Here is a 26,828-nt window from a genome sequence, read left to right as displayed (position 1 = left end):
AAGGAAGATTTTTGTATTTGAGCTCACCCACATTCTATTTATATTATATTATATTATATATATAAATTATAAATATTCTAAAATATTGAATGATTAGATTGAGGTTACCGAGTTAAATTGAATCCAAATTAAATTGGTTTAAGAAGCTTGAATGTATGTGAATTTGAGTAATGAAGGGTGTGTCTGATGATGTTTTTTAAAACTAATTTTAAAAACAGTTTTTGATAAATTTTAATTTTATTTTTAAATTTGAAATGTTTTTAATCAAATATTTTTTTAAAATAAATTTTATATATAGTCCCAAACCCAACGTACTTCGAACCGGTTTGGTTGGATGGGTTCAACCTGGCAAGTTGCAACCCTAATTGATATAATAATTTAATAATTAACGAACTCATTTAAATTGATAGCCTTTGCCCCTTGGCCGGGAGAGTTGGGAGTTTCAGGGAGTTGGGCAGAACGACCTCGTTGGATTCTTGGATGAAAGATCCTGTGGTTGAAATTGAAGCCGTAGCCGCCGCAGGAGAGAATACAGTATCTAGAAGCTAGCAACCTCGCTTGAGTTGCCGTGGGAATGAAGGAAGCAAAGCAGAAGAAGAACGTTCCTGTCCTCCCATGGATGAGAAGCCCTATTGATGTCAGTCTCTTCGAAGAGTGTCCTCTCCATCTCTTTCCATGTCTCGACCCCAGGTCTAATCTTATTCCTCTTCGTCTGGTTTCAGCAATTGATTGAGTCTGACTGTAATGCTGTTCTATCTGAGCTTCTGTAATGAGTTTTAAGGGAATTCCGAAATCATTATGTGAGGCTTTGTTTTGTTTTGAATTTGATTTTTGAATTCTAATTCTTTCAAATTCGAATTGATGATTTCGTTGCATCACAGTCTTAAAAGACCAATGCCCGTTTGAAAGTGCGAGTAAAACTCAAGTAGGGCCTAATATAGATGGAACTTAGGTGTTTTAGGACTATGATAAATGACTTTTATTATATTTCATCTTTCTCAACAGAGGAAATCAATTTCTGAAAATGAACTCATTTTGAATTCTCTTGGTGTTTTTTTCCCTTTTCCTTCATGGGGTTTTAGGTTATGTTGGGTTTGGAAAATTTGAGGGAAATAAAATACAGTAGAAAAGTACAAGGAAAGAAAAAGTGGAAGATAAAGGGGAAAGTAGAAGAAAAAAAGGTGAAGCAAAATAAAAAGAGATTTAATAGTTCTTTTAAAAAATAAATTTTATTCTCTTAGAAATGAATTTTATATATGAAATACATCTATGGGTGCTAATGTCAAGGTGAAATGATTTTAGGTAGGTGTATTTAATAATTCTTTAAAAAATAAATTTTATACATGAAATGTATAGGGTTGTGAATTGACAAAATTTGAAACCTATAGTGGTTTAGTGTTTTTGCACTAAACCTCAAGATGAAATTAACTCTTAAACTTGTTTCACTTATTTTAATTTTTTTATATAAAAATTAAGGTTATGTTTGGTTTCCGGAAAATTTGAGGAAAAGTGCAAGGGAAAACAAACAGTGAGGAAGAATAGAAGGAAAGAAAATGTGAAGGAAAATAAAAAATAAAAGTCAATAAATTATTTTTATATCCTATTTCAAACTCATTTAACTTATTTTAAGTCTTGGATATAAAGATTAAATAATTTGAAAATGTATAAGTTTTTAACTAATTTTCATTATATTTGATTTTCTTTGGTATTTTCCATGGCACAACCCAATATGAGAAAATCATTTTGCTTAGTATTTTTTTCTTAGTACTTTATAGGAATCAAACATAACCTAAATAATCTAAAAATGTATGAGTTTCTAAGGGCCTGTTTGACCATATTTTCTGAAACTTGTTTTTAAGTAAACGAATAGAAAACAATTTTTAAAAACAAGTTTAAGAAAACATAGCCAAACGGGTCTATGTTTTCCTTTTGTTTATAAAAATTGGTGAAAACAACTCCTATTTGTTTTTTTAAAATTATTCTCTATTTCACTTTGTTTTTGAAAATTGTTTTAAGAGAACAACGACCAAACAATGTTAGAAAATTTTAAAAACAGAAAACTACTTTTAAATCATACGACCAAACGGGCTCTAACTAATTTTATTTATATTTGGTTTTTTTTTTTTTTGCATATTTTTTATAGTGAAAGCAAATATGAGAAAATCATTTTTCTTACCATTTTTTTTCTTTCCTTAGTACTTTCTTAGAACCAAACATATCATTAGTGTTTATCCAACTAAAGCATTGATAGCTATGTTTAAAGGCTCATTACAATTACTTGTTTACTAGCCCCCATATTTTTTGGAAGGGATGAGAGAAAGCAAAAATAGTTATTAGCTAGGAATCCATTTTCAAATTCCCTTTCTTTTCACATTTTGCTTCTCACTGACAGAGTCTGAAGATTTTAAATAGTTTTGGTAATTATGAAATTAAAGCATTGAGCATCTGTTTATATGTTGATGTGGCAGTTTACCACTTTTTGTTTTTAGATCTTTTAATTTTTTGATTCTTAGTCAATTTTTGATTTCTTTGATCTTAGGTTGGAGGTGGCTTTGAAGAACATGGGCTTCTCATCACTCTTTCCAGTGCAGGTTGCAGTTTGGCAAGAGACAGTTGGACCTGGTGCTTTTGAGCGAGACCTTTGTATAAACTCACCAACCGGAAGTGGGAAAACTTTAGCTTATGCTTTGCCAATAGTGAACGTGCTGTCAAGTCGTGCTGTTAAGTGTCTACGTGCCTTAGTGGTGTTGCCTACTCGTGATTTGGCGTTGCAGGTTACATGTCTACTTATGTATCTCATCTGCCATTATTGTACTCAGTTTGTTGTGTTTTTCCTTATGGGAATACTTCTCTGTGTAGCATGATCTGTTTATTAAAGAACATTCATCTCCATTGTCTATATGTCGCTATATGTCGCTTCACAATATATAACCAACGCCTCATGGAGAAATTTCATTATTGGATTGAGCTATGGATGGAACCCATTTTTTTTCCCTTAAGTTCACTTTAGTCAAGAGCATCTTTAAGACCTTCAGTCCATCAAACTGATTATTAAAAGTCACACCATAATGGAAGGGTGAATATCAGTATCCATTCTGTTGGTCATTCGTGAAAAATTCTCTGCTACCCTTATGCAAGTGTGCTTAGGGAAAACATGATTGCTCAAATTCATAATGAGGTTTATTGGTATCCTTTGCTTGTAAGAGATGTCATGTTTGATGAATGATGAGACTGGGATGGTCACTTTACATTCAAAATCGGAATTGAGGAAAAATGCTTTGGGGTCCAGACTCAAACAAGGACAGTTTACAGTCGATGCAATTCAACATCATAATGGAGGTGGGGTAATAGTCAAGAATGATGGCTGGAAGAGAATGTAAATTGATCATGATGCTTGGTAGTTGGCACCTTATTTAATGATCTAAATGGGTGTGGGGATGAAGAAAGGCATTGCCTATGAAATTAGAGTCATTCAAATATGGTGTTAGGAGGTTGGTGCATTTCCATAAAGACAAATGGAAGGTTTTTGCAGAAAAAATTTAGCTGACATGTAGATCTTAAGATGGGTGTATGGAGATTAAAAAAAAAAAAAAACCATAAATGTGCCATTTTTGGTTATATGTTAGGGTTAACTCCAAACATGATGAACAAATGACTTCAAAGTACATATCAGCTGATCACATTTTGACTCATTGTGACAAGACAAGAGAGCTATGAACTTTTTCATTAGCCCTCTTTAGCTTGGTTTGGGTGTTTTTGGCCTCAGTTAGAAATCTCCTACAATGGAAAGTTAAGGGGCTTCAAAAGAAGAAAAGGGCAGTTTGGTGCTTGGCTCCCATTTGCTTATTTTGGTGTATTTGGAAAGAGTGCAATTGAAGGACTTTTGAAGATGAAGAGCTTTTCGACCAAAGATTAAAGGATTTTTTCATTTGGATGCTTTTTGAGTGGTCTAGGGATTTGTTGGAGTTGGAGAACCCCTCTATGTTGAATTTCCTAGATGCTCTTTATTGTGATTAACTTTGCCTTGTTTGTGTAGACCATCTTTGTTTGTTGCTTGTTTTTGGTTGTTTTTGTGTATATTGCTTCTATATGTAGGGTGTACCCCCTCCTTTTAGGCGCTTCTTAATACATGATCTTGTTGTCTATCAAAAAAAGGACTTCAAAAGGAAGATGGTTTCAACATGTTCTCAGAATTAGGATTATAGTACTGGTGAAAGTGAGTGCTAGTTGATGGGAGATGAAAAAAATGGAAGTGAACTTAAGGTTTTGCATTTTCATTTTTGTTTGAAGACATGGCATTCCATAACTTTCATTGGGTTCGATTGTATACTGAGGATGATTCTTTATATTTGTTGGATTTTGTGGATTGGGTAGGCTCTCGTTAGGGCGCGGTAGCGGGTTTTTATGCTTCGCGCCTTTCTTTGTCTTTTGTCCTTTTTGTATGCTTTCTTTCTCTTAATACAAATCTTATTACCTATAAAAAAAACAACTCTCAAAAAGGCCTGAAGCACCAAAGAGAAAGGGAAAATAACATTCTTAAGGCTAGCATAAATTCATGTTGCAAACTGAAAAGTATTGAGTCAAGGTTTAGCAAAGAGACCTCAAAGCTTTGGAAATAATCCATTTCACATCCTTTCTTTGCTTGTATATGAAAGTAAATTTTTCTTGTATTTTCAATCTCTCTGGCTTTCCCCTTACCCATTTGGATTCATGAAGACAAGGGGATGTGAAGATGGTGGTGGTGGAGTATTTGCAGAAAGCCTTACCAAATTAATGCATAATCTTATTGCACTTGATTCCTTTTGCTATTAGTTGAGGAATTTGGGAGGAAGTTGATACATATTATTTGGAACCGTGGCAAGCATGACAACTAATGAAGGTTCTGGGTCATGCTTTTTGACTGGTGCTATCTTTAAATGGTTTGAGGATATGGGTTAAATTTTATGTGTAGTTTTTTTTTTCGTTTTCTGTTCGTTCAACAAGATCTTTCAAGATGCTGTAATATCCCAGTAAGTTGTGCTTTATGTGATCCCTGGGTTATCTTTTGGAATGATATTACTTTTCAAGGAAAAAAAACATAATAAACACTGGTTAGGGGATGTTCTTGTACCATTGTTAAATACTTGACATGCTCTTTGAAAGGTTTATGATGTTTGCTCAACTCGGTCAAGTTTCAACTTGCTGCTGAATCAGATGAAATTCAAGATTAGATATATCAAAAAAATTTGTAATGGAGGGACAAATATTCATATTGTACCACAGTGAACCAGAATTTGCTATTAATCCTTTTGTTATTGTTTTGAGGAGATTTACAGCTGGAATGCTAAAAAATGGATTATTTACTAATAGAGTTGATGGAGACCAACTGTCCTACATCGAGAGTTTTTGTGACACTACATGGAAGTGGAGTCATTTCCATGACATTTATACACACAGGTCTACCATGTAAAAGAGAATCTTCCTCGAAATCATCACAATGATGATGAAAAAAAATTAGTTCATTCACTTAAATATCAGAAAATAAGTGTCATAGAGAATGAAAACAAATGATATCCTATTAGAAACAAGAAACAAGTTCAATCATTTCGAAGGTTTCAAAATTAAATTGGATTGGTTTAATATTCATGCATTTGCTTGAGAGATGTTTATATTTCTTTCTTTATTTGTTCAGGTTAAAGAAGTTTTTGCTGCTATTGCACCTGCAGTGGGCTTATCCGTTGGCCTGGCAGTTGGTCAAACTTCAATTGCTGATGAAATTTCAGAACTTATTAAAAGACCTAAGCTTGAGGCAGGGATCTGTTATGACCCAGAAGATATTTCACTGGAATTACAAAGTTCAGTAGACATATTGGTGGCAACACCTGGAAGGCTGATGGACCATATCAATACCACTAAGGGTTTTACACTTAAGCATCTTCGTTATCTTGTGAGTAGCAGATCATGTTAGTTTCATTTTTGATGTATAAATTGCAAGATTGAAGTTCTGGTGTTTCATTTATGCCTCTAATTTATTTGCAACCAAAGCTCCTGACAAGGTCTGCCGTTTTCAGTGATTGTCTTAAAGTATAGATAGCTCTTATGTTTGACTCAAATGTTATTCATCTGGCTGAAACATTACATTGCCAATATTGAGGGTTAGGAGAATCCAGAGCTGTTGGAAATGCAAGGTTTCTCCATCAACATGGGTCCCTTTTCATTTTAATTATTATATTCATTGATTATAACTAAGGGGAATATTTATAGATCTCTGTCTCTATAATGCTACAGTGATATAAGTTGTGTCTTATGATTTCTGTTAGTTAATTGGTCTTGACCATCCAATTAGTGGTCACAGGAAATTATATTTGTCTGAATTGGTTACCCAAACCAAGCAGTCAAAATCAGATGGTTTGTGTTTCTTGAAATCATTGAACATAAATTGGCTGATGAAATTAGAGAATCAAACTTAGCTCTAAATAATGAATTCAGGAATTGGATTTAAAGTTAACTGTTGTTCATTATGCTGATAAGATAAAATGTTTCAGGTTGTTGATGAAACAGATAGATTACTCAGGGAGGCATATCAGTCCTGGCTACCTACCGTTCTCCAGTTGACTCGCTCTAGTGATGAAAGCCTGTTCCCTTGTGGCAAGACCATTCTTCCTTCTACATTTGGTTCCATGAACACCATAAGGAGATGGTGAGTTCTAAGTTCATTTATTCCTCTTTATTAATGTCTACTTGTAAAGAGTATTTTATCCTGGTGGCCTGGTTCCAAAAGCAAGTTTTGAAGTCTCAGACAATCCTGGTTGCAATTTGTATTGCATTGGATGATCTTAAAACACTTGGATTTAAAATGCCTTTTTAATCCACACCATGCATCAATAGTTGGTTTTGGCTATGCTCATGGACGAAAATGTCGGGAAATTTCATTGAAATATTAAATATTGGGAGGGTCGAAATGAAATCAGCTACGGTTGCACAAAAAATCTGTGAAAAATTTCCGAAATATTGGTTTTGGACCAATAAATCGCTGATTTTTTGGCACTAGAGGAACAGGTGCGAGCGAGGCAAAAAAATCACAGATTTATCAGCCATTTTTTTGAAAATATTGCCTATTTATCGATGATTAAAAATCTCCGGTTTTCAAAAAACGCCAGTATTTTTTTTGATATTTATCCGTGTTTTTTGTTTTTTAATTATTTTTTCTAATTTATCTTTCATTTTAAATTTATATTACTCTTTTATTTTGTATTATCCTTTTATTTTTAATTATTTTTCATATTTATCTTATTAATCCTATTTTAAAAAATTGTTATCTTTTAATTTTTTTATATTTATCTTTTTAATTTTATTTATTTTTAATTTTTTTATTTTAAAATATTTAAAATGTAAATTTATTCAAAAATTGATAAAATCTAAAAAAAAATTAATGAAGTCCTAATATTTTATAAATTAAAATTAATTTGATAAGATAAATTATTAATATAATTTTTGACAATTTGAATTATTTAAGTAAATTAATGTTAATTGAAAAAAGTTGCCACCATAAATTTGTAATAAAATTTTAGAAATTAAATTTCAAATAAAATATTTTATATAAGGTGATTTAATTTTTTTTTGTTTAAAATGTAATAAAACATGTTTTAATAAAAGTAATTTTTAATTTTTAAAATAAATGAATATAAAGATGTTAAAGGAATTTAAGCTAATTTTTTCTAAAAAAATTTGATAAATATTATCTTTTATCTATGCCAATTATATTTACAAAATAACTTTAATATAAGTATTCTTGCTTATTTTATCATTTTTTGAAGTTTTTTCAAGCATTTCCATGAATTTTGAACAATTTCCATCCCACCAATATTTTTGTTAGAATATTTATCGATATTTTACCGATATTTTTTATATATCTGTAAAATCCAAGTACCATGTTTACCGATATTTTTATCCTTGGCTATGCTTGATATGTATCTCCACACCATGCATCAATAGTTGGTTTTGGCTATGCTTAATTTGTGTCTCCAAATGCATTAGAATATTTTCTGATTAGTAAACATCTGATTATATGGGTGATTTAAAATTTTCAGTCACTATTAATCATTATTTCACTAGATAATGATTATTTTTGCCATAATTTTTGGTTTTTTTTAATTCATTCACTATGCATATTATTGCTTTTTGGCTGGTATAGTCATATTGGGACCTGCCAATAAGCAAGCAGATACCAATGCTTAGAACCATCCCCATTAAGGGGTCATTGGTTTGATGAAAAAACTCTGGTTAGACTGCATTAATGATCCTGACATCCAACAATGAGAGCATGGTTCAGGATTACTCCTTTTTTTTTTTTTTCCTTTTCTTTCTTTCTTTCTTCTTCTTCTTCTTTATCTTCCTTTCTTTCTTTTTCTTTTTCCTTTTTTTTTCCTTTTTTTTATTTATTTATTTTTATTAGAGGCATTGTGGGGAATTACTTTCTCTTGAGAGTTCCTCTCATGGGATGTTTCAAAGTTAAGAGTCATTTTCCATAAAACTTTTTAACTTGCTCATTGAATGTTTTTTATTTTGTTGCAGTGGTGTTGAAAGGGGGTTTAAGGGTAGATCTTACCCTAGGCTTGTGAAAATCGTACTATCTGCCACACTAACTCAAGATCCAAGCAAGCTTGCTCTGCTTGATCTGCATCATCCTTTGCTTTTGACGGCAGGGCAAAGGCGTTATCAGCTCCCAGAAAAACTAAAATCTTTTAAGCTGGTACGCCCTCATAATTATTATCATGAAATTAAATGATACATTGTGAGCATAATTCTTGGTCTTTCAAATTCTTGACCATGATCTTTTCATTGCAACCAGGAATTTGAATGAATAGGGAAATGCCTCAAGTATCTCGTGCTTAGTATTTATCCATCCATTTTATATACTGTTCAATATCAACTTTTGATTTTGTCTAAAGAAGTTTGCTTATGTCTTAGCTGAGTATCTTTAGTTACTGTTCTAGATACTAAGAAACTCTCAAATCTATTATCTGAATTCAGTGTTTCCTGTTGTCTTATTTAAATCAGAACAAATTTCAAAAATTTTGAAATTGAGTGTAAAAAATATACAGTTTGTTGAGTTCAAGTATGGAAATTTCTTGACAAAAAAATAGACCATGGATATTTGGAAATTTGAACACACAAACTGACCATGCTGGCAGTTTTTTTTTAAAAAATTTTTGTAACAAGATGTTTACCTTTAACTGGATACTGAAGGCTTTAAATTTCAATTTTGGCATGTTGGTCATTATCAAAGTTGAAGAAAAGATCGAAGTTTATCAAAAAAGCTAGGAAAAAACTGGGTGATCTGAAACCTGTCAAATAAATGGATATCAAGGTTCTGTTAAAAAATTCAACTTCATCATAGTAAGCGCAAAATCGCATAAACCTTTTAGCTTATTTATTTATTTATTTATTTTTTGAAAGAGTGGTTTTTCTTATTCAAGAGGCAGTAGGGCAAGGTCCTAATTTGGTGAACTGAAAGTTTGCCTGTATCTGTTTCTATTTTGAGCAATCAAGAAGCTTTGATTTTATTCAGTTTTAGTGAAGTTTGCATGATTAATAAATTGGTCATGCAATTTACATGATTAATAAATTGGTCATGCAATTTACATGATTAATAAATTGGTTGCTCCTTGGGTGTTGTCCCCTTTCTCTAGGCAATTGTATGATGAACATTCTTTATAGGTCTCTGTGGTTGTTTAAGAAAAATATTTACCTGTCAGCATTTTATGTGATTAAGAGATTTTTTGCTTATTGGATGTTTTCCTCTCTCTCTTGCTGGCTCACTTGGTCGCTAGTGTGCTCTTCCTCTGCCTCTTCCTCCCTCCCTCTTGTCTGGATGGTTAGGATTTTTGAGCATTTTGGAAACTATTAAGCCACTGGAAACAAATCCCCTTCATTCTGCATATGTGCAACGTTAACTTGTTACCCAAGTGCTGCTTTAAAAGCTTCATCTTCAGTTCCAGAAATTTCATTTCATAGTGATGTATGATGAGCCTTTCTTTTCCCTTTCTGCAGATTTGTGAATCTAAACTTAAACCCCTGTATTTGGTTGCCCTTCTAAGGGATTTAGGAGGGGAGAAATGCATTGTTTTCACATCATCTGTAGAGTCAGCTCATCGGCTATGTACCTTACTGAATTTTTTTGGTGATTTGCAAATCAAGATTGGGGAGTATTCAGGTCTTCAACATCAACGTGTGAGAAGGTTATTTCTACATTAATTAATTCAACTTTTTGATATGTATTTTTTCTATATTAATTATTTCAATTTCATGGTATCTATTTTTTGAACTGTATATGTTACATTATGGTCTCTGGTAGTGGTAAACATGTACTATTATGATGATAATGAGGTTCATCTGTGATAGTGTGAACCTTTGTGGATCAGTAATAATAAGGTTGACCTTTGCCAGTGGTAGACCTTGTGATTAATTAATAACAACATAAGGACTGATTCTTGTAGTTGTAAGCCTACAGATTAATAGCAACAATAAGGTCAATCTTCAGCATTGCAAATCTGTATGATTAATATTAATAATAGGGCAATCTCTGGTATGGTAAACCCACATGATTAAGAATAATAAGCTGATCTCTGATGGTGGTAAACCCATGTAATTAATATATTAAGGTTGGGGTGAATGTGGGTGAGAGAGAGAGTGCGACCAAGAGAGGGAGGAGTGAGGGGGAGAAAGAGAGGCAGAGGGATGGAGGTGCTAAAAATAATTGGGAATGAAACTGTCCAAGAAATGGAAAATGCAGTTTCTTTTGCATATTCCATTTTATTTGTCTTATGTATGGTTTTGAAACATGAAACCATGCACAACAAATTGCAGATTAGGATAGTGTCAGTTGAGGAATAAATTACAAAATGGATTGATTAAGGTAAAATTTGGAGATCTGACCTATTGGGAATCTTTAGTTCCATTGAATTTCAACCAAAGCAGATTCTATGGTCAGCTCAATCCCGTCTTAGGTTCTAAGGCTATAACGAATTAGCCTCCTCTAAGCAATCAACACTAGATAAGCTTAAGGCTATTTCATGTTGAGAATTTCTTTTTCTTTGTGCTTTGTATATCAAAATTTTTCTTTTCCTCTTTTGTTTTTCTCTGAATTGTATAAAGGACGATAAACCAGAGAAAGAGGCTTCTCAACATTTATTATTTATTTATTTATTTTTGTAGAAGAATTGGATAAAAAAGAGAACCACAACAAAGTGACAAAAATGCCCTAAAATCATGATGCCCATGAATTCCACTAAGGATCATGGAGCCCTTCTTAGCTAAAACCGTATCTGGTTTTGCTGATATGGGAGTCTTAAGAAAAAGACAGTATCCAAAAATAGATGATGAATAAAAAATTTTCCCCACATGGTCTATGAGATGCATTGGTCCTCTCTTAATTATATTCACTGTATCTCCTTGCAGAATGAACTAGGAAATGCCCCTACTTTTAGACTTTGTAAAGCTGGGAACTTAAGAAGTTTCTACTTAAAACTTTCTATGCTCTATGAGTTTCAATCTTTATTTAGTTTTTATTTCAAGCACTAGGAGTTTCAAGGAACTTGAGGTCACAAACTGGTTTCACCAGGAGTTTTAAGGAACTCTTTATTTTATAGAAATTTGAGTCCTATTTGATTTCAATACTGATTAGTCCTGTTTTTAAAGAGGTACACAAGTAAAAGATATTTAAAAGTCTGCATGTGGGTGCTATATATAAATATGAGATTAGAGTTTGATTTGTTGAATTTTGAGAGTTTTACTTCAATTATTGAGTATTGAAGGCATTCAATACTCAACAATTTGAGAAACATGCCATTTATATTTGGTCTCCACTTCCCCACTGATTCTGACAATAGCAGCTTGAAGTAGTTTACAATCTTTGTTGGAATCTCTGCCTCCTCCATTACTCATTCTCCATTTATCCTGATTCTCCCAATGCTGTTATTTCTTTCTTTCTTTTACTTCTGTTTTCTGTTTTTTTTTTTCATTTTTCCTCTTTGTGCCAAGATGTTTAAGGAAACCTTTGTCCTCCATATGTGGAAAACATAACCTTGATTTGGCTTTTATTTCCCATTGAGGCAGTTGTTTGTCATGTTGGAAGGTTTCTGTGGTTATTTATAGATTAATTTAACAGGAGTTGACTGTAATAGTAATGAAAATTTGCCTTGCAGCAAGACTTTGGAGGAGTTCCGTGGAGGGAAAATACAAGTACTGATTTCCTCTGATGGAATGACCCGTGGAATGGATGTCGAAGGGGTGAGAAATGTTATTAATTATGATGTGCCTAAATTTATCAAGACGTATATACATCGGGCTGGTCGGACTGCAAGAGCAGGCCAGACTGGTCGTTGCTTCACACTACTGCGTAAAGATGAGGTATGTTGCCTTTCCCCCAGCCTTCAATTTTTAGTTATTTTCTGTGCTAATGGAGTTACATATGTTCTTCAATTTTTGTGTTCAGAATCCATATTAGTCTGTTATCAAATATTGTACCCATCTACATCTTATGCCTCTGATTATAATCTTTCTGTATTATCTGAAATAACATTTCCCATTTGACTTTCTTAAGAGTTTCATCTCTTGGAGGGTCTGACCTGTTTCTCAACTCAGACCAGGCTGAGCCAGGTCAAGTTCAGTCCATCCCCAGCCTGTATGGTGGACCCTTAGTTCCAGCTCCGCCTTATTTGACTTCAGCCCACTGCCCTTTGATGAAGCTCAGTGCATCTAGTGGGATGAGTCTTCAGCCAAGTTGGTCATTCCAGGTTGATGCTAAAAGCGTTGTGCTATAACAAGATATGCTCCTGTTTCAAGGCTGGCTTGGACTTAAATATAGGGGCTGTAGCCCAGGATAAAACCTGCTAAGCTTCATCAGTGAATTTAGTTTTTCATAACAATATCTAATATATGATGGAAACATAAAAACACTTTCTCTTAAATTTTGAGGCAAGATAGATTTCAGCAAAGGTAGGGCTTGCCTGAATTTAGTGTATGTTGAGCTACCAATTACCCTAAAAGCTTAAGCGATTAGGCTGTGGGCCAACAATGTATATCAAAAATTTTAATTAATTTGGGATAGAGCCCTAACACTACCTCTTGGGCAGCTTTTTTTGGGATTTGCGCATGGACTCAGTAAATTGAGGGAAATAAACATATGGTGAGGTTCAAACTCATGACCTCCCAACAACCAAAGATCTAATACTATGTTAGGCTATAAACTTTCCCAAAAATTTAAGTTGTTAGGTTGTAGGCCAACAATGTATATCAACTTATTTGCTAGAGTCCTGACGGTTTAAACTCAAGTGCCTGAAATTTGTTCCTGAGATAAGCCAGCTTAAATAAACACTGCTTCGGTATGCTGTGGCTCAGTCTGAACTGGCTATGATTGGCAAAGTCAGATTAATTTGCATCCTTGTTTGGTCCACAGACCACTGAAGCTAATACTTGAATCTTAACATTTTCTTGTGGATGAGAGCAGTACTTGGATGGTCTGCATCAAGGTATTTATTAGTACTGATCTCAAAAGCCATTGGTGTCTCATATTTGGATGCACATGACCTCTTTGCAAAATTGTGCACATAATCTTTGGCTATTTTTGATACTAAAAATATTATGGAGGAGCTAAAAGAGAGTGGTAGACCTTTCTTCCCTTAGGCCAAAAATGACGGGAATTTTTGTGTTTTGAGAGAGGGGAGTTTGGTTGGGTGTCTCTTAGGTTGTTATTCTGTTTTACTCTCATTGTTTGCTTGAATAGGGATGCCACCCCCAAAACTGGAAAACTAAATTGAAGCTAGGTCAATGTTTCTTTAGAGAACCCTTTTAATCTGTTGGGTGTTAAAGGAAAACAAAAGTGATCTTTGAAACATGTTTTATTTATTTATTTCAACTCTTATCATTTCCATAAAATTGTGTAAATGATCATCTCTTTCACTTGATTCAGGATAAGCGTTTCAAGCAGCTGTTGCAGAAAGCTGACAGCGACTCATGTCCTGTTCACTCTGTTGCTTCAAATTCAATTGAGGCACTTCACTCTGTTTACGTTTCTGGTAATTTCTCTGCTCTTATTTTTGTATAAAGAAGTCAGCAATTGACTGGATAAACTACTAGCATTAGAGTCATTACAGGGAATCTGTTCAGGGTCTCACTTAGAGGATATTCAAGATTAGGGAACTTGATTAGTTTGCATGATTTGAACTGTCTTGATGGTTTACCTCCATAATCTAATTTTCTTAATCACTTATCAAGGAGAAGAGGTAAAAATAGGTTTTAAGGTTCACCAACTGAACTTTAATAGGTGCATCATGTTGGTGGTATTGTGCTGCATGGGGACTTCTATGTCCTTACATTTTAAAAGGTCATCCTATTGGAGTGTGGACCAAGTGAATAATACTTGAATTCTCCTTTTTGATGGAGTGGGATTATTGCATGCCTTACCAACACTGAACCTGGTCTTTCTTTTCAATCAGCATTGGAGAAACTGAAAGAGACAGTTGTATCAGAAACAACCAGGAAGCGCAAAATCAATTTCAAGTCTTCAGGAGCAGATAAAAGAAAACAAGAAAAGCACTTGAAGGAATAGTTTGTTTCATAAGCAGGAAGTCTTCCTGTAATGAAGTCCATTTTGCAGGACATAGGAGGTGAGGACTACTGTTTTTGGCCGTATATTCTGTATTTTAGTTGTATCTTTGAATTGTTGTTACCATTGTTGACAATATTGAATTGCTTGCAGCCTAAAAGTTAACATCCTTTCTACTAACTTTTCTCAGAAAGGGGATGTCTAAGGAAAAAAGAGGACATAGCTCAAAAATGATTTATGCCCTAACCCTAGTTTGGGTAGAAGAAACAAGGAATTACATCAAACAAAACTAACGGTTTATGTTTTTTCAATTGATATTGAAAAATATTATCTGTGTTAACATGCAATGATTAAAGTAAATGATAATATATCTTTTTTGCAATGAGTGATGATGTAATCTTACTACATCATGTTCGATAGAAATGATTGTTATTAGTTGCTTCACGTTGTAGAAGATAAAATTGTGCTAATGAAGAATATCTAATGAAGAATATCTAACTCAACCTAGAAGCACCCACCTCCCACCTCAACCCCTTACCACTCAACCATGCCTGAAGGGCGTGCCTGTTAATCTGAAGTATTGAAACCACAGCCTGTTCCCTTTCATTATTAGAGATAACTCGGATGGAAAAGGATGACACCTACCCATTTAGATGTTCTAGATAAATGATCATGGTTCTGAAAGATACAAAATCGATGTAGAGATAGGGGACCCCTTCATACTAGTGCTTCGATGAATTAACCGGAGGGCCTGAGGTTGTTCCCAACCCTTTCTTTCTTTGGATGATAGCCATTCTTCAGGCCATTCTCTCTGCTCAGTTCTCAGCTTGGAAAAGTTATTTTATCTTCTCTCTCTCTCTCTCTCTCTCTCTCTCTTGGGATGCTATGCTTCCTTTACAAAAGGGGAGAGTGTGTTCTATGTTCAAGTGGCATTTTTTTTCCATAATTTTTTATATATTATTCATTCCCTTCTCTTTTGGCCTCAACAACTTGATGATATTCACTTTTTCTTATCCACTTCCTTGGAGTCTTTTTGAAATGAAACATCTTGAACTCTTCATTTATCTTCTGAAGGTGTTCATACTGTGAAAAATTCTGGGCATGTTTGGCAATGGAGACTATACCATTCATCCCTTTTTGTTTTGGCATTACCAACTCTAGGGTATTGGTTTTGGCTTGAGGCAGTGGGTGCAACAATTACCAATCAATGAAATTTGGATTGAAGTTTGAAGCTATCATACCTTGGAATTTTGGTGTTACCAAAAAAAAAAAAGGTACCAACAATCAAATTGCAACAGCTAGCTCTTATTTCAACTAGGGTACTAGTTCTTTACCAAACTGATTTATGCATAAAATGCTAGTATAGAGGCTGGTTTTCCCACTTGAACCTTATTAAAAAGTTCTGAAAACAGTCTTTCTTCTTATTCTATAATCTTCAAAGTTACTTTAAAAAGATACTGCTTATTTCTTGAATCCAACATGCTTTTCGCAGCTTTGGGTTAAGTATAATCGTGTTTGGCTCAAATTTGTGTTGACTTGTATAACCTATTTAATAAATAGGTAGTTTTTAGGTCAACCTGTATAAAATATATTTGACCTGAATCAACCCCATTTAATAATCATGTTGATTAACTTAATTATAATTTGAAACTATTTAAACCATATTTGACTCATTTTAAATTTGCTTTTTAATGAATAGGTCAATTGAGTTATAAATATATCTGATTGGTACATTAATCATATAGATTTATATAAGATCTAACTCAACTTGATTAATAAATATGAAGATTTAATTATTGAATGTATTAGATAGGTTACACGATTTGTGTTTAATGTGGGTATATGTTTTTAACCCAATTATTATTCATATCATTTTGCCCTTGAGGCCAAACTCAAGTGGTAAAGGGATGAGGAGGGTTTGTGAGAGGTTCTAGGTTCAAATCCCAATTGGGAAAAAAATTTACTTATATAATTTTTTTTTTTTTTTCATATCGTGTTCTCTTCGTAAATCTTTATATATATATATATATATATAAATTAGGATTATATTCCCTGTAGAACAGTTACCATCATGTGTGCCATTACCTTTCAATATATAATAGAATACATCATTATGCTAAAAAAATTTCCCCCTCAAGGTGAAGATTAGTAATAAGCAATATATGCAAAGTATTTTAACCATATAGTACTTGGATGCTTAGGGAATGCTCTTGAACACAATAAGATGAAACTACAACGCAACTTCTTGTTTTTATTACACGATTTGCTGATACAAAAGGGTGTATCTACAGCATCAGCAAAGCTTAGTCTTCAACCCATTGCCCAGAACTAAAAGAGAGCACATTGATTTGTAGAAAAAAGGAGTACGGCCTTCCAAAAAAAAACCCATTGAGATTTTTGATGAAAAAAAAGGGTACTACCCTCTGAAATCAGTGACTTCTCGTGAAAATAGAAAACAGTGCATCCGTTTGCAACAAAGGATTGTAGTTACTGAAGATGGAAAAAGGTCTTTGAACCTCTTCGGAAAAAGTAATTAGAATTAGCAGCAGCAGCAGCAGCAGCAGGAGGTGCTGTCTTTGAAGCCGAATTGCTTGTGCTGATATCTCTCTCTTCTTCAGTAATTGTATCTAACATCTTTGTGGCTCTGTGCCTCATGACAGTGATGAATTGGGGTGGTGCAACCTCCATAGCAAACCTAGCAACTCGAGAACTTGCCATGAGGTTGGGTACTGGAAGATAATAGGAAGAGAAGAGGTGAAAAGAGAACTGCAGCAGGAGAAGAGATTGGGAAGGCAAGAAAGCAGTTATGGATGAGCAAGAAGCATGCACCATTTGGGTACGATTTATAAGTAAATTTTTTGGCTGAAAATAATTCACGAGTCATGGTCAATTAGTATTAATCATTCTTAGCAGGTAGTGCCGCCTCTTGCTTTTGGTATTAATTGTTGGGACCACAGGAAATGCAATGTGTCAACTTATGGCTGTACCAAAAGGTACCTTACATACAGGTGTGTCCTTTGTTTGGATCGATTTCTCCCATTTCTCACTTTTTAGAATTATCGGTTTGCCTAAATTTTCTTGAAAAGAAAATGCTGTCCCATTCATTTTGAAAATCAATCTTTTTGACCCACTTCGTAGAACTTCTTCATAAATTGTGTTAAAGAGTATTTAATGAAAATACGAGTTTAGTCATTTTAATTTCATGCCTTTTTATATGCATTGTCCATGATTTTCAGAAAAATAAAGCTCAGACTTTACTTTAGATTGCCAAAGACTTTCATAAATAAATTAATAAGTAAAACAAATAAAGACTTTTCTTGAGATAGAGACTGGCATCTCTATCCGATATCTTCCCTCTTATCCATGGCATTGCAAATGAGGTGCAAATGCAATCTTGTAGGAAATGCTTCTATTCTTCCACGCCTCCCGGTTCCACAGTTTCTTTCTGTCCTTACATTTATATATATATATTTTCAAAATTCAGAGGAAGTCTAAAGTTGAAATGCATTGGTGCAATGGGTGATACGTGGTTCTTATTGAGTAGGTATGGGAACTTATTTTGGATAGCATACCAAAGCTACCACCTCAAGTTTGGATTGGATTTTTAATTTAAATAATATTACATTTTTAAAAATATTATTATGCAATATTTTATAAAATATTTAAAGAATATGCATGATACCATTTAAAATTGTTTTTTTTTTTATAAAAGGATTTTATATGTAGAAAACATCTTAAATGTTTTTCCATAAAAAAAAAAAAAAGTATGAGTACAACTTATAAATTTATATTAAAATTATCTTTTCAAAAAATGATTATGATATGGATACAAATTGTGAAGAAAATTTCCTATTAGACAAAAACATATTATTTTTTATCACATGTAACAAATGATACAAAAAATAAAATGAACAAATATAAGAAAAGTTGGTTGCTGGGTGAGACATGTGAGAACATTCTATCTCAAATCCGATGCCTCCTTAGATGTGGGTATAGCAATTTCAAGCGTATGAGTTTAAGATGAAAAGACATTCAAAAGTAAAGGAAAATTATTTTTATTAAGAGATGATCGATATATATTAAAACTTATAAATCCCCAATAATTGAAAAAGTTTAACATTATTGAATTAATTATTAAGTTAAGACTTTATAACCTTAAAAAAATTAGTTATAAGACTTTATATATATATATAAACATGTAGTTGGATAGAAACTCTATTCTATCAATCCGAACCATTTCTTTTTGAAATCATTCTTTCATAGCTCAAGTAATATTTCCTCTTTTTGGGCAAAATAAAAAAAATTATATATTACATTTTGTGGGGGATCTATTTTAAAAGACTTGCAATGAATAATCATTACAAAAGACGACAACTGTTATAATAAATATACAAAATCTCAAAAAAAGAAGAAGAAAGAGATGAAAAATAACCAAAATCAAACAAGTTACAAGTTTCAAACTAATCACTTCGAGAAATGAGACAATTTATTCTAAACAGTCTTAATTCTTTTCATGGTTTAAGAGGCAAGAAGATGAGTTGTGGTTTAAGAGGTAACAAGATGAGAGTCATTTGTCATGTTTGGAAGGCTGGAATTAATGTTGTCTAAAATCAAAGAAAAAACTTCAAATTCAATTGAATTTATTCAAAGTTTGAATATATTGTTACATACATTGGGGTTCTTATTTTGTTTCATAATGGAGAAATAGTGTTGATATAGCCCTATTTATTTTGTATAGTGACAAGTTTCATTTTAGTTTTTTGAAATTTTTTTCTCATCAAAAGTGTCAAAAGTTTGGAGCAATTCCGCTCGATAGGGTAATGACAATATAACTTAATGGATGCATCATTAAACACATAATTTTCCAAGAAAACACTTTGAGTGCTCAAGTGCTTCACTTCTCTTTCCTCATTTTATGTGCAACTCTAATTCAAGCTTTTGTTATCTTATTTTTGTGCCTTGAATTGATATTATATGTATTGTTATTAGCCTACTAAAATGTCCTAATTACATATCTTACTCTACTTCTAAATACTCTTCTACAACTTTGCTCCAAAAATTGACAATATGATATCCTACGTTGGCTAGAAGAAGTTCTTGACAAATATGTAGTTGTCTTCTTGTAGTTATACCTTTTAAAATCACAATAACCCATTAAGTCTAGAGTGTATAATATTTATTAGGGAGGGAGCATGTTGTTACAAATAACATTCGAGTTGATTCGTGATTATAGTGTAGGAATTCAAGTGCTCTAACTAGCCTTACAATCCATGAGACTGGACATTCTCAATCGTTGTGCTTGTCATGAGGACAATATTTATATTGAAAAGAGTGAGGAGGTACAAGGATATGATTGTGATATCTCATATCGATAAACAATATCTACATGGAAGAAAGTAAAAACTAATTACTATAGTATATATCTTATTAGTGAGCTTGTTGATGGAAGGGAGTAGGGGATAGTGACTGTAATATTCCTTGATTTGGAAGCTTATTGAGTTCAAACTTCAAAGAGGAGGGAGAGTGATGGTTTTGATATCCCACATCTAACCTCTCACTATATATAGTAAGCTTCTTACCAGTATTATTTGAAGCAAAATTATCAACTTATAAATTACTAATCTAACTCACTAACTCTATCATCTCTAATTCCCTTTGCTCAAATAACAGCCAACGATATCACTTATTGAGGCTTGAATTATTCCCAAGTCCGAATCAAGGAGGCCTAATCAATTTTATCGGGTAGTGCCGACGCCCACACTTGCCATTGATGGGAAATGATTAAATGTATCATACTTCAAAGTCGATCACTTCAGGAGAGGCGCCCACTGGTGGAATATAGGCCGCGCTATACGTCAAAACATGGCTACAAAGAGATCTCTCTTGAAGATACGCTTTTTGTTTGGTTCAATTACTTCCGCTTTTTCCCTTTTTGGATCATAAAGGGGACCTTATCCTGCTGAGATCATATATTAGCTAATTGGCTTGATTAGAGACTATTGTTACTGGGTGAGAGGGTGAGTTTTCCAGCTAGTTTTATCATCAATCATGCATACCTGAGCAATGATGTCACCAACTGATCATCTTACCTCCTGGAATATTAATTGAGATCAGGTGCCACCATCCCTACTCTGCAGTCTTCAAACGGGTATGTGCCATGCAGTATGAGAAGGATGAACTTTTAGCAACACCATTCCTACTGCACTTATAGAAAGAAAATTTAATTCTATCTTCTTGAACATTAATTATAAATGGCTCATTATCCAACTTCTATTGGCTTCTGGTAATTTCCCATTCCATTGTTGGACCTGCGGGGCTTTAGAAATAGAATTCACCGAGCAATAACGAACGGGCCAGGTTAAAGTTTCTTGACATTGAGTGATCATAGAGGACCATACCATCATTATTGTTCCCCATATCTGAAAAATATAGCTCATGCATTCAGGTTTTCTGCTTGAAGGATAAATCCTATGTACAAAGAAAGTAATACGATTGTTGGATTGTTCAACTTGTGTGACTCCTTAAAGGAGAGATTGTTTGTTCATGAGCCTGTAATATACAAGAGAGGTACATCAATATGGTCACAAAACTACATTAAGAATTCCAGTAAGCAAGTTATATGCAGCTTCCATTTTTATACATTTATACAAGTTCTGTAGTATCTAAAAATTCCTTACAAACATTCATTAATTGGAGCTAGCTAATCCAAATTCAGACCAATGAGAAAACATTCAACAAGACAATGCCAGCTAGTCAAAATGTCCTTCATTCATAGAGGATTGAGAAACAGGCAGCCTGTGGCCCAACGAATCACATGCACAAAAGCATCAAACACATAAAGGGCCGGGAAACGTACTCTCGTCACCTTGCAATCATCCTATCGTCATTGACTCATGGCTGCACCCAAAAGCCCATCCATGTATTGGTGATATGGTTATCCATCTCTCTCCCACATTAGCCTCTTAGCCAGGGCAATAGCAGTCGCATTCCCAGCTACATGTCCACATTTCGTTCACCCTGCATAAAGAAAATGTCTTTTTTTTAATTAAATGTGCCCTTTAAAGTGCCTTTTTGTTCTTTCACATCATGTACATCCACACGCTTTAGCCACCGACTGAAACTGATTTCTCAAGAGCATGGCTTATCAGACAACAGTAGGGGAAGTGACTAGATCCGATATACGATATGGGTGGTTAAAAGGGCTAATTTGTATATATTGAAGGTTTGTGTATAGCATAGAGTGAAACATGGATTACATAAAACAGTGACAACAGAGAACGTGCAAATGCCTGAAGGAAATTCGTATCACTTGATATACAGGTTATATGGAATCCATATATAAGCCTTGTAATCCAAGTGGTACATATCTTTCTAGCTCTTGGAACAGTGAGTTATTTGCCCAAAGTATGTATATAGCAAAAACAATACTGCCAAAATTTCATCCGTATCCAATATTAATCCATTTGAATACAGTGGTCCAAACATCCTGAAAGGTGGTCCTTGCAAAAAGTCCTTATTGAAAGAGAGAGCGGGTAGCTCCAAACCTGCATTTAATTCACAAAGCAGCCATGCTGCCCTCCTTTTTATTGCTAAGGCCTTTCAGGATATGGCCATGGACTCATCTCAGTCACTACGCGTTCTGAGCTCGATCCCCAGTCCATCCTTGTTTGGTTCCATAAATTACATCTGCATCATTATTCACTGGTGTATAGGGAAAAGAATGAAAATTATTGTCAGTAACCTCTCTCTTTAATTGTACTTTCAAAAGGAAGGCGAAGTGAAATGACAAAATAAAATGGTGATATATAGCATTTTTATTTTCTGTGAAGGGGAGTTTATGAAGAATAGATAGCATTCGAAGAGAAATTTTTGCTGTCATAACCAAGGAAATTTTTTTGGAACTAGAATTTTATCATATAGTCAGTCAGTGTAGTATTTATTATTCCTCCTAGCAATACTACAAACTTAAACTGATCATTATGTTATTTCTGAAAACAAACAGGGAAGATTAATTGATCCTAACTTATAATAAAATGATAATTTGTATGATTCGTGATTCTTACCAAGGGAGTAAGAATTGATCATTGTGTGTGATAGAACTTGATTGGCATTATCTTCATTCTTGCTGTGGACTGTTTAACTTGAGCTAAATCCGATGCACCTTAATCCTAACTCTTAAAATAATCGGACTGAATGAACGCAAAACCAAATTATTAAGGAGGACAAGCTCAAGTTGCAGGAGGTGGGATTAATTTGGCTTTGAGCAATGTGAAGACATCTTCATATAGTTTGGCTGTAAACATAGTGAAGATGAATTATATACACTAGTGAATTTAGTGGCACCCTTGTTATTTTAAGAAAAATCGTGGTTATTATACTTGTTTCTAGTTCTATATATACCAACATAGGATGCTAACTCGGCCATGCCAACCGCCTTCTTTAGAAGTTAGAACCAAGCATAGACTTGGGGTTCCATACGAATCAAGAAATGGATCATATTCAGGTAACCCCAGCAGCCCTTCCCGTCACCTCGCAACCTCTTCTTATCCAACCCATGATGAAAGCTTCTAAGAGCTCCGGACGAACTCCTTTGTGCACTGTTGCACCGGCTCAATTTCTTCGAGTGTCCAGGCTCCAAATGCAGCAAAAGTTGGAAACAATACATGAAGAAGGAACTGCAGAAGGAGATAACGAGTCGTCCCCTGTTCCATTGGCAGCATTTTGGTCTTCGCAGCAGTCAGCGTGTTTCCTAGAAGTGAATTAGCCTTCTTCCTCGTATAAATCAAATATGGCATTGTGCCAGGAAATTAACTACTGGAAGATGTAAAATAGAATCATTTAATGAGATGTGCTTTCACATATTATGAAGTCATGATTTTAGGTTGGGATCATATGACTCTCTAGTCTTTTTCTTCTAACCCTTACATTCTAAACCTTGTTGGCTGTAGTATGTCATGATAGTTGGATGCTTTTTTTTTAGAAGCCAAAAATTGGTACGTCTTAGTGTTTGTCTCAGACTTCAAATTTCTTTCAACTCTGTTTTAGATTTCTAGTTTGATTCATTTTATAGCTTAGGTTTTATACTTGTGGATAAGTTTTCATTTGCTATATATGCTGGGAGATTGTTGATCATTTGGTTAGGACTGGCATATATATTGAATTGTTTAGAAGAGTATTGTTGCATCATTTTTGCATGTACTTTATTTATGGAAAATTTAAGAAGAGAAAACAGGGGAAAATTAGGTTTGTATGTCATCCTTTGTAAATTTGTAAGGCACCTATTCACCCATCCTTAGTACTAATCCACATATGAGATTCATTTCACTTACAATATATATAATAAAAATTATATTAAGAGTAAAAAATTTAATCAAAACTTCCATGTATCCTATTTGACATCCATATAAGAAATTTGAAAAATATAAGGTCAATACAAAACTATATAAAATTTATTATAATTATTTAAGTCGAGGATGATATAAATTAGATAACCTTTTCTAAGGTTTCTAAAGCAGCATTGTTCTGATCTCTTAAAGTCTCTAAAATGGGAGATTTTGATCTATTTTTAGCTTTTATATAAGGTTTCTCAAAAGGGGAAAAAGATTGAATTTAGTGGATATTTGATAAAACTTTATACTTATTATTTAATAACTTAAATTGATTTTAAGTTAAATTGTTCTTGAAATGGTGTTTGATAAATTAACTTAATGACTTAAAGTAACTTAATATCTAATTTAAACTATTAAATGGATTAAACTAAAATATTAAGTTAAAATATTTAACTTCTTTTTAATCCCAATTTGTTTTTTTGGTCTTAATTGCCCACATCTAGTGAGAATATATTGTTTTCTATTAAAGGGTTATAGGGAAAAAAAAATTAAAAGATGAATTATATTTCTTTAAATAGTTTTGATAAAAAAAATAATAATAATGATGTTTTATTTATTTTGAACTATTTATGTCATATAAGACTTTCCTTTTTCCCCCTTTTATTGAAATTTTTTGCTCTAAAGTTTATTTTCATTAATTTTCTTATTAAAATTATATTATTTAATACTACATTTGATTGTTGGAAAGTTTGAATAAGAAAAATTAGAAAATAGTAAAAAGAGAAGAAAATGATGAAGAAAACTTTTCTTATTTGGTTATTCATAAAAAAAATTAAGAGAAAGACAATTAAATTATTGATAACTTCTCAAAACAAATTTCATTTTGGTTTTTATTTTTTGGTTTTTATTTATTTTTTTATTTTGTTGAAAATGTTTTTGGAGTGCTTGCTTTCTTATTCTCATTTTTTCTATGTCATTTTCAATGTTATCCAAATATAGGAAAATGATTTTTTTTTCACAATTTTATCTCTTTTTCTAGTATTTCCCAAGAACAACATAGTGTATAAATGGTTTTTGTTAAAATTAAAAAAAAAAAAACTATTATGACGAAGCCAAGTGAATAATTTCAACATTTATTATTATTGTTAACCATTTATGAGATATTTTTAAGATATAGTTAAATTATATTTAATCATAAATCCACACATAACTCATTTATTATTCCTCATTAAATTATGTTAATTAAGGTGAAAAATATAAAAATAAAAGTGGTGAATTTAAAATATATGTACTAAAATAAACCCTTTATTATATAAAATAACTATAATTCTAAAGAAACCTTTATTTAATTAATTTCATTTTTAAAACTATGATTTTGAATTTAAGAGAATGTATTGGGTCAAGGATTTCTACCAATTCTTCTTTAATGTAAGGTAAGAGTTGAGAGAATTTTTAAATATTTACACCCACCTTGAAAATAAAACCATGGTTGAAAAATAATTGATGTATATTTTATCTTAAATACACTTAAGTATTATTGGTTTTAAATTTCATAAAATAACACTTTCATTAATTTATTTCACTTATTTTTTAGAGAGTTTTTAAGTAGGTGTGTTTAATATTTTTTTTTTTTAAATAAATCTTATATATGGAATAAATTTATCTATATTAATTGACAAAATGTAAACCAATGGTAGCTTAAAATATTTACATTAAATATCTTGGAACCTGGATAAAATTAATCCATATACAAATATATATATATATATTATTAAATGAATATTTAACCATTCCACTTAAACAATCCATTTTTATCTCCGTGAAGTATTATGTACAATGTTTAAATTTTCAAATGATGTCATGCGATGAATATAAAATTATATTTATAAAAAAAAATCATTTTTGGACTTTAATTTAATTATTTTTATTATTAAATGATCAAATTAAATTCAATATTTAAATATAAATTGATACCAAATAGAATTCATTTTTAATAATTTAACACTTAAAAAAAAAAAGAGAATTATATGGGTTTTAGGGTTTAGATTGCATTGGATTGATTTCTGGAACTTCCAAGCCATGGGTAAAAGCATGGTAATAAAAGACATCTTTTTTGTTAGGTCAAGTACTGCTTTTTCAGGTTTTAGATCAGTTTACAGGGGACCAAGTTCCGTAAAATTTCACATGCAAGCATGGGATTGATGAGTCCTACTTCCAAGTTCCAAGTTCCAAGTCACTTCAGGGTAGGACTTTACAGTACTGTTTTTCCTCGAAAGAATGCATCTCGGAAGATATTTGTGTGGTTCAAGTTTTTGCTTTTGCACTTTTTGGACCAATTTCAAAGGCACCAGCCAGGCTCACGCCTCATTTCTTGATTAGAAATCACTGCGGTGCCTTGTGATTTGCTTGTATATATTTGGAAAAATTGGTAGGTGATGATAATGATTTCGAAGGGGTCACTCATTTTGATAAGTTTTGTAAAGGGTAAGAAGAAAGTTTACAAATTCCTTCCTTCCAAGGTCATTTGTATAAATAATGGTAAAAAAATATCAAACATACCAAGAAGAAAGTTTTTAATAATATATATATATATTATCAAAAATAGGTTATAAACTTGAAAGGGTATCAAAACCTATGTTTTAATCCAATATATCAATAGATCTCAACTATTACTTACAAAGATTTAGACTGATATAGGATTGATTGAGTTTCGACCACAACAAATAAATTTTTACCTTTTTTTAAAATTAATCTAAGCCATTGGATTGAATTTCAATCCTGGCTAGTTAAATTCATTTCCTGAATTAGGCATTTATGGGTGAAGAGAGTTAGGTGTGGCCCTCCAAGCTTTCAAAGGGGACCGAGTGTGTCCATTTTGCAAGTTTTAGATCAGTTCAAAGGGGACCAAGTTT

At 32.7% G+C, this 26,828-nt stretch overlaps 1 protein-coding gene across 6 annotated transcripts; it reads left to right on the top strand.

Moving 5' to 3' along the window:
* Window positions 1-149: 149 nt before the first annotated feature.
* Window positions 150-17,626, top strand: LOC100258315 (DEAD-box ATP-dependent RNA helicase 1). Of its 6 annotated transcripts, XR_002031063.2 has the most exons (11): window positions 150-690; window positions 2,540-2,774; window positions 5,672-5,926; window positions 6,525-6,679; window positions 8,554-8,731; window positions 10,033-10,220; window positions 12,186-12,390; window positions 13,952-14,057; window positions 14,478-14,648; window positions 17,248-17,423; window positions 17,501-17,626. XR_002031063.2 is itself a non-coding variant. In XM_002279058.4 (9 exons), exons 1-9 carry the CDS (start codon window positions 575-577, stop codon window positions 14,588-14,590), a joined length of 1,551 nt encoding a protein of 516 aa, XP_002279094.1. In that variant the 5' UTR covers window positions 150-574; the 3' UTR covers window positions 14,591-14,969. The 6 variants fall into 6 exon arrangements, 1 of the variants encoding a protein (XP_002279094.1); XR_786767.3 differs by having other exon boundaries at window positions 17,248-17,626; XR_002031064.2 differs by lacking the exons at window positions 17,248-17,423; window positions 17,501-17,626 and adding an exon at window positions 14,778-14,969.
* Window positions 17,627-26,828: the final 9,202 nt, after the last annotated feature.

The sequence above is a fragment of the Vitis vinifera genome, chromosome 10 (assembly GCF_030704535.1).
Source record: "Vitis vinifera cultivar Pinot Noir 40024 chromosome 10, ASM3070453v1".
Lineage (NCBI taxonomy): Eukaryota > Viridiplantae > Streptophyta > Magnoliopsida > Vitales > Vitaceae > Vitis > Vitis vinifera.
This window is presented reverse-complemented; position numbering and strand designations above follow the sequence as displayed.